The sequence below is a fragment of the Anomaloglossus baeobatrachus genome, chromosome 8, assembly GCF_048569485.1.
Source record: "Anomaloglossus baeobatrachus isolate aAnoBae1 chromosome 8, aAnoBae1.hap1, whole genome shotgun sequence".
NCBI lineage: Eukaryota > Metazoa > Chordata > Amphibia > Anura > Aromobatidae > Anomaloglossus > Anomaloglossus baeobatrachus.
The window spans coordinates 254,233,593-254,242,799 of NC_134360.1; the positions used below are offsets into that span (position 1 = coordinate 254,233,593).

A 9,207-nucleotide genomic window follows, 5' to 3' on the forward strand; every position below is an offset into this window, starting at 1 on the left:
ACTCTTGTAAATAATGGAAGAAACAAAATACCAAAAAAACCACAAGAAATACAAAAATGCAAATAATCAAGTAGAACAGAGAGAATCTCCCTTTTTCTTGTAGTGGGGCTTGCAGAGGGGGAACCCCCATGCTCATCAAAACAGAAAGACAATTCCTCTCCTGCAAGAAAACAGACCTTAAGCAAAATGAAAAGAAACAAACACAAACACCCTTAGGTGTGGATCAGGCAATAAAGCACAGAACTTGCAACTTATCTGGAATGGTACAGGCACGGGATAAATGGAAGGACAAACTCCAAGCCCATTCAGAGACTGAGGAAAAACATTTATCACCGGCCCCATCCAGCAGACACTGCTCTTCTATATATCCCAGGCTGATCTGCAATTGGACTTCCCAAACTCCCAATTAACTCCCACACCTGTTGAGTCACAGTCAGCTTCACCCCCAGCCCTGACCACCAGAGGGAGCTCCAAACCATCAACCCCTTGGATGACATTCACAACACCCCTCTATGCAGCCAGGTACGCTGTCCCTGCGATCAAACCCCCACTATGCAGCCGGGTACGCTGTCCCTGCGATCAAACCCCCGCTATGCAGCCGGGTACGCTGTCCCTGCGATCAAACCCCCGCTATGCAGCCGGGTACACTGTCCCTGCGATCAAACCCTCACTATGCAGCCGGGTACGCTGTCCCTGCGATCAAACCCCCGCTACGCAGCCGGGTACGCTGTCCCTGCGATCAAACCCCCGCTATGCAGCCGGGTACACTGTCCCTGCGATCAAACCCTCACTATGCAGCCGGGTACGCTGTCCCTGCGATCAAACCCCCGCTATGCAGCCGGGTACACTGTCCCTGCAATCCAACCCCCGCTATGCAGCCGGGTACACTGTCCCTGCAATCCAACCCCCGCTATACAGCCGGGTACACTGTCCCTGCGATCAAACCCCCGCTATGCAGCCGGGTACACTGTCCCTGCGATCAAACCCTCACTATGCAGCCGGGTACGCTGTCCCTGCGATCAAACCCCCGCTATGCAGCCGGGTACACTGTCCCTGCGATCAAACCCTCACTATGCAGTCGGGTACGCTGTCCCTGCGATCAAACCCCCGCTATGCAGCCAGGTACGCTGTCCCTGCGATCAAACCCCCACTATGCAGCCCGGTACGCTGTCCCTGCGATCAAACCCCCGCTATGCAGCTGGGTACACTGTCCCTGCAATCCAACCCCCGCTATGCAGCCGGGTACACTGTCCCTGCAATCCAACCCCCGCTATGCAGCCGGGTACACTGTCCCTGCGATCAAACCCCCGCTATGCAGCCGGGTACACTGTCCCTGCGATCAAACCCTCACTATGCAGCCGGGTACGCTGTCCCTGCGATCAAACCCCCGCTATGCAGCCGGGTACGCTGTCCCTGCGATCAAACCCCCGCTATGCAGCCAGGTACGCTGTCCCTGCGATCAAACCCCCACTATGCAGCCCGGTACGCTGTCCCTGCGATCAAACCCCCGCTATGCAGCCGGGTACGCTGTCCCTGCAATCCAATCCCCGCTATGCAGCCGGGTACGCTGTCCCTGCAATCAGACCCCCGCTATGCAGCCGGGTACGCTGTCCCTGCAATCAGACCCCCGCTATGCAGCCGGGTACGCTGTCCCTGCAATCAGACCCCCGCTATGCAGCCGGGTACGCTGTCCCTGGGATCTCTTTTTTTCCCCATACACATTTAATACTTGATTGTATTAAGGAGTAGTCTTCTAAAAAAAAAAAAAAATTCAACCTAGAGGTTTCTTCTTTTATTGGAAAGACATTACAAAATTGATCAGGTGCACATTACAAGTCCATGTATTTGTTGGTGAAACCATTAATTTAATTGAAAACCATGTAATACTTTACTCCACCTGCGGGGGTGCTGTAGGGAAATAATACACTTGTTACCAGGTTCCCCAACTGATTGCTGAGATCCTATAAATGGGGGGGAATCTAACAATATAAAAATATACATTTATTTATGCATTTAATGTCACATTTACTTGCTCAGCTGGAAAACAATAATCCTGGAACCACAGAATGATTAAGGTCTGATTTTCACTGCAGTCCAGCTCTTATTATGGCGGCTGCGGGCTCTCGTCATCACAGACAATGGCCGCTGCCGCCGACAGCCCCCGCTGACCCCCCGGCTCCTGTCATCATTATCTGTGCTTATATACCATATTACTCCTGAGCGTGCACCCACATACGCCCACCACCCCCCGAGAACACGGCTCAGGAAGCGTCACCAGGCCCAGGATATTAACGAGGCCACGATGAGAGGACATTATCCCTCGTGATTTATGAAATGTAAGTTGGATAATTGCATTGCTGCAATATAAAAGGATAAGAAAAAAAGGAGAAGTTCTACTAAATGAAGAATCTGAGAACTCAAGAAATGTAATGAGGTTCATTTAACGACTCCTGGAGGACACGGCACATCCATTGATTTGAATGGGGACTGTGCAATACCTCATTTCTCCTGTGGGGGTGCTGTAGGGAAATTAAACACCCGCTGTAGGTTTTTCTACAGATTACAATTGATCCCAGAAGGATCTGCCGCAGGACACCTTGTTGGGGAATCCTTGAACTAAAAAAGGAAGTAAAAGGAACTGTTATGCACCAACTTTTTGATCTCCGATATCTTCATAAGAGCCCGGCATTAGGAAAATGCTCTGTATAATAGTTCAGATCGCTGGTGGACACAGACAGGGGAAGGTGTTATGATTCAAGGCCGGAGGAGGATCAAAAAATGCGGAATCCCAAAAAGGTAACAGAGTGGCTGGAAACCTAACGGACTGCAGACCTAATCCTGACACACAACTAACAGTATCCGTGGGACGAGCCTACGATGACCTGGACGCCTCGACAAAGCCGGAGAACTAAATAATCTCACAGATAGAAATATAAGAAAGCTAATCTGCCTTGGAGTAGTCCCCAAAGATAGATAGATAGCCCCCCACATGTAAAGGGTATGGCGATATAGAAAAATAAAATACAAAGCCAGAAAAGACAGATTCAGCAAAGGTGAGGCCCAAACTATCTTTATAGGAAAGGATAGGAAAGAGAAACTGACAGCAGCCGTAAAAACCCTAATATACACCAGCACTTCTGATATGGAAAAATCCTGAGGTCACACAACCTCTCCCCCACTGTATCAGCACTCAAATGTTACTGGGATCCAAAAACACTAATACAGATGAGGGACTGAATTAATACCAAGCATGACAAACACAAACCTTGCAGCATCATGGAGCTAAGTATACAGACACTCCCAGCAGGGAAATATCCCATTCCACCACGAACTCCAGACAGACAAAATAGGAATCATGCATTCGTATCAAAGCAGAAAAAACAACAAGAAAGTGGAAAACAAACAGCAGAGGTACAAAGACCACTTATCTGAGAGGAGTTCTGGAAGTGAGCAGAGCTGGTTACAGAATGTCCTTGACCATTGAGCACCGGCAAGTAACAAGAGAAAACTACTCAGTTAAATAGCCCAATCTGACCCGGATTGCCAGTCCTCCACAGGTGTGTAGCTTTCGCTCCACACATCAAGTGCACCGCCAGCACTGACCACAAGAGGGAGCCCCAAATTGGAAAACGTATTCACAACAGGAGGGCCCCTGTTTCAGAACAATATATGGGCCTTCTGAAGCCCAAAAGCTCATCATAATGCACAATTATGGAGGTGGTAGTGGCCCCCTTACCTCTTGGACCCCTGGTTGCACCAATTATTTGTCCACCCCAGAGGCTAATGAGCATTGAACTTGGGCATCACCTCTCCTTCCTTAATTGATGGTCATGACATTTCCTACGTTAACCACACAACCGGTTGTGCTTGCGCAGATATTGTTTCCTTCAACGCAGGTGCAAGAGTTGAACACAGACAGTAAAGGGTCCCTGTACATGAACAATATACGGGCTCTTTGTAGTGTAGGAGGTGGTCGCACCCCCTACCCCCATACTGTTTTATAATATTTGTCTGTGTTGTGAAGACAATGTGTTTAGGTACCACGTATGGGGTAACATATTTGATAAAATGACTACTGCTGTTAGTGATGTTTGGGTCCCCGATGTAGCAGAGCCGGCTCCACCTAGGGGTTGGGCAAGAGCAGCAGTGGACTAGATGTTGATGTTAGATAAGATAGGGGAGGAGTGACAGATGGCCAGTGGGTTGGTTAGAGAGATGGGCCTGGTGAGGTGGAGTTCTGCAAAAAAGGGTTTGAGGAGTAAAGATGTGGCACGATGTCAAGAGCCTGTCAGGGAACCCTGAGGTAACCTCTTATATGTCCGGATCCTACGTCTCACACCGGCGGGCTCAGGGAAGTCAAGAGACTAGACAGTCATCGGAGCCCAGAAGTGAACAGCGGTGAGCATGCAAGGGGCGGAACAGAGACATAGGTTCCCGGCAGCTTGCGGTTGAGATTCAAGATAGCAGGGTTAGGCAGAGTTAGAGTACCCAAAAACCACAGTAACCACAGACCCGTCAGGAAGGAGGCCATGTCTGTCATAATGTGGAAAAAATAAACTTCAAGTTTTGGATTGCCAACAGTACTCCGGTGTCACGTGTATGTCTACTGCGTCTACAACGGGGACCGGCTGCAGGGTGACGGACACCAACCCAAAGAAAGCAGCAAGTGTCACACACCGTGCCCAGAGTACACACCCACTGACGCTCTCTGGTGAAGGAGTGCGGAGCCCCCATGGGTCGGCGTCTGTACCATCCTTCAGTAGCTCATCATAGTGCACAATGCCACCTATTTTGGAGGTGGGTATGGGTCCCTTTAACTCTTGGGGCCCTGCGCGGCTGCAGAGCTTGCACCAATGATATGTACGCCCCTGGTTGAACAGGCTGTGCGGACGATGTCAATCAATGCACAAGAGGCGGCTACTGCAGGTACAGAGGAGGTGCTGAGCGGGGTGCGGAGACGCCCATCAGACAGCTAGATGCCAATTAGTATATGGTGCGGGGCAATGATACAATGCATCTTCCTAGGTATATCAGGACACCCGGCTCTTATCAGGGGGTTTCATGCTATTAAAGATATAGTTTATGTAGGAAAAACCTGGTGAAAAATTTCCTTCATACAAAAGCAGAGACTTCATTTACGTTAGCAAACATTTAGCTCCAAATATGTGAAAAATCTTATATATGTGCGGTGGGAACAATCCTTGGTAACCAGACTGATTCATTATGATGCAACATTGTTTCCAGCCCTGTAAATATTTATACAACTATTTGCATCGTCCGGAATGTGAATTTCTTACCCAAAATTAGATCCTATATAATGGAGAGGAAAGATCCAAATAAGCCAAATGTAACCAGGCAGTGTGGATCCATGATATTACAAGGGATTCTACGCTGGTTCCAGCTAGTGCCGGATAACTGTTCATCAGACACACGATAGTGTCTGAACTATCATTCCTATCTATAGGCTGCTATGGGGTTTAGACTGCAGAGCTTGCAATCTACCTTAGTGCATAACAGTAAAAAAAAAGTGATTGTAGCGGCACTATATAGACCACAGAGCTTGCAATCTACTCAATGCATAATAGTAAAAGCAGTGATCGTAGCGGCACTACTTATCTCTTTATGGACCACAGAGCTTGCAATCTACTTAATGTATAACAGTAAAAGCAGTAATCGTAGCGGCACTGTATAGACCACAGAGCTTGCAATCTAATTAATGTACAACAGGAAAAGCAGCGATTATAGCGGCACTATATGGACCACAGAGCTTGCAATCTAATTAATGTACAACATGAAAAGCAGCAATTATAGCGGCACTATATGGACCACAGAGCTTGCAATCTACACAATGCATAATAGTAAAAGCAGTGATCGTAGTGGCACTACTTATCTCTTTATGGACCACAGAGCTTGCAATCTACACAATGCAAGCAGTGATCGTAGTGGCACAACTTACAGTATGTCTATATGGCCCACAGAGCTTGCAATCTAATTAATGCACAACAGGAAAAGCAGCGATTGTAGTGGCACTATATGGACCAGAGAGCTTGCAATCTACTAAATGTATAACAGTAAAAGCAATGATCGTAGCGGCACTGCTTATGTCTTTATGGACCACAGAGCTTGCAATCTACTTAATGTATAATCTTAGTGGCACTATATGGACCACAGAGCTTACAATCTAATTAATGCACAACATTAAATGCAGTGATCTTAGAGGCAGTATTTCGACCACAGAGCTTATAATCTAATTAATGCATAACAGTAAAAGCAATGATTGTAGTGGCACTATTATTTATAGCTGTATGGCCCACAGAGCTTGCAACCTACTCAATGCAGAACAGTAAAAGCAGTAATTGTAGCAGCACTACTTATGTCTATATGGACCACAGAGCTTACAATCTAATTAATGCAAACAGTAAAAGCAATGATCGTAGTATTTATATCTATATGGACCACAGAGCTTGCAATCTAATTAATGCATACAGTATAAGCAGTAATTGTAGCAGCACTACTTATATCTATATGGGCCACAGAGCTTGCAATCTCCTCCTCCAGCACCCCTTGGTGGCAGACATAACTCTTGTGGGTTTGCAGTATCTTATACCCCAGCTTCCCTCATTGATACATGGGTGATTGGATGCATTTCCAGCCTCTATCCCCACTGTAGGAGTTTATATAACTGGATCACATGAACTTGCAGAGGGAAATAACGCAGCTTTTATTACGCAATCCCATAAATTAATAACTAACACAAGACATTACAGATTACTACAAGGGATTAATCAGGGTTAACTCCTTGTGTGCTGGAGTGGGCCCAGAGGAAGGTGCAGGCAGTGCATACAGTACTCACCCTCCACCTGTGTCTCTGGACATGCTGCTGGCAGCGAGCACAGTCTCTCCAGGAGTGCAGAGGACACACACAGCTGCAGGGACTGAGGGACTGTCACACTGAGGCTGGGGCAGGGCTGGATCTGCCCTCAGCTCTCTGATTGGGGCTCCCTTGTCATACAGTCTGCAGGCTGCCTTCTAGTCAGTGTGTGCCACTCACATCCTTACACATAGATTGCAAGCTCCTGCGGTGACAGCATTGCTGGTGCGCAGCAGGGAGCACTGACTCTGCTGAGGATTCCCCCTGCATGTACAGGAGGGGCTGAAGACACCTCCCTGTTCAGTTACAAAGTGCATTGGAATATTAGAGAATTAGACAGCTTCTGCAGAACCTCTTTATATTGCAGCTTCTCTGCAGCAGCTATAATAGCAAATGACAAAATAAAGTTTAATGTTATTTTCTATTTCTTGTGAATTTGCAGTTAAACATTATAATTACTACTTTCTATACTATTCCCACCCATATGCACGATCAGGAGCGTTTTGTTGCATTTCTCATGGCATGATCTCACATCACAACCAAACTGAAAATATTAACATTTTTCCCGAATTTCCATATCATTTTATTGTGATGTAGTTATATTAAAGGGAGGATTCACTTTAGATCATCCCTTTTCATAGGTTATGTTCTTTCTCTGTAGCCCCTCCACCCTTCTGCTTTGTACCTCTGGTGCTGTTTCCCAGTATCTTAAAGGACCAGTATGATCGCTGGTCCTTCATCCTCAACTAACATCCACCAACATACTTAAAGGGGTTGTCCAGCTTTAACAATCTGTGACCCCACACTTGTGAGTCTTCACAGGGTGCACAGTACGCAGTGTCAGGATTCTCCTGTGTTGGAGGCAACACTGAGCAGTCATGTGACTGCAAATTTGCAATATGCATACTTACGGTCACATTCTGACTAGACGTGCGCGACTGTATAGTTGGAGTGTGGCCAGGTGTATACATATCGCATATTTGCGGTCAAGTCGCTGCCTCCTCCCGCCACCAGAGAATCTAGACAATGCACACTGTGAGGATTCACAAGTCTGCAGTCACATAGAGTGACTGCAAATTTTCGTGCCAAACCTGGACAAACCCTTTAAGGAAAGCCTAATGCTCCTTATATTAGGACTCATCTGGTGAGGTAGATTCATAAAGCTGCAAGAATGGCACAGTGCGCAGGACTTACCGGGTTGGCAAATCCAACAGCAGGGATCAGGACAACTGGGGTAAGCTGGATGGCAGGCAGGCAAGCGGAACAGGACACAAGAGGAGTCAGAGCCAGGGGTGCAGACAAGCACAGGAACTGAAGATGAATAGTCAGTCCAAGAATTGCAGCAACACTTCTAATGTGAACTAGACCAGTCTAGGAGAGTTTTGAATGCTTACAGCAGATGAAGGGTTAATCAGCAAATAAATTCCCTGTGAGCAAAGAACAGAAAACTAGCTTATAGAAAAGATACCCTCTGATGCAGGGCGACTGAAGTTTATACATGTCCAGAAACCAGTTTGTTATCCATACAGCAGATGAATGGTCAATCTGTAGGACATAGATTCAGGTTGTAGAATGCAAAGGAGTTTGCTGAGATGATTGCAGCAGAGAGAACTGGATGGTGACTCTCTCCGAAAAACCAATATTATTTAATACTCAGACACACATGGTTAGTCAGCCTTAAAAGTCCTTCAGTGATGGTGTCACTGAAGTTCTAAAGGCAACTTGTGCAGCAGAACAGAAGGCAGCGGCCATGAGGGAAGGGGGCAGAACCTGGCTCTTTACAGTTTGATCAATAAGGCTCAGTATTTTCTGTCAGTGTAAATGTGTTCTTAGTGTTCTTCAGTGTTGTCTCCCAGTTTCTGACCAAGTGTGTGACAAGACATTGACTCTTGTTTGCTGCCTGCCCTGACTGCAACTTGTCTGACTACCCACCTTCCGGACTCCACTAAATGACTACTCAGAGGTTGTGTCCTGGAAAGTCTTCATATACAGGAGTTCCAAGGTCTACGAATTCTCATTTTAACCTTAAACAAGTCAGTGTCCACTCAAGGAGTCCATTGCTATCAGGTAAGCCGCGTGTCACAGACTACGTGTGCGCGCGTCACAGACTACGTGTGCGCGTCACAGACTACGTGTGCGCGTCACAGACTATGTGTACCTGCCACAGACTGCGTGTGCGCGCCACAGACTGCGTGTGCGCCTCACAGACTACGTGTGCGCCTCACAGACTACGTGTGCGCCTCACAGACTACGTGTGCGCCTCACAGACTACGTGTGCGCCTCACAGACTACGTGTGCGCCTCACAGACTACGTGTGCGCGTCTCACAGACTACGT

At 47.2% G+C, this 9,207-nt stretch overlaps 1 protein-coding gene across 2 annotated transcripts in view; it reads right to left on the bottom strand.

The window, feature by feature from the left end:
• The window catches only part of TTC39A (tetratricopeptide repeat domain 39A), a 79,018-nt gene extending 72,094 nt beyond the window's left edge, over window positions 1-6,924 (bottom strand). For both annotated transcript variants that reach the window (XM_075320559.1, XM_075320558.1), the window contains exon 1: window positions 6,854-6,924. In XM_075320559.1, coding sequence (XP_075176674.1) covers window positions 6,854-6,876 — 23 coding nt within the window. In that variant the 5' untranslated portion in view covers window positions 6,877-6,924. The remainder of the gene's footprint in view (window positions 1-6,853) is intronic.
• Window positions 6,925-9,207: the final 2,283 nt, after the last annotated feature.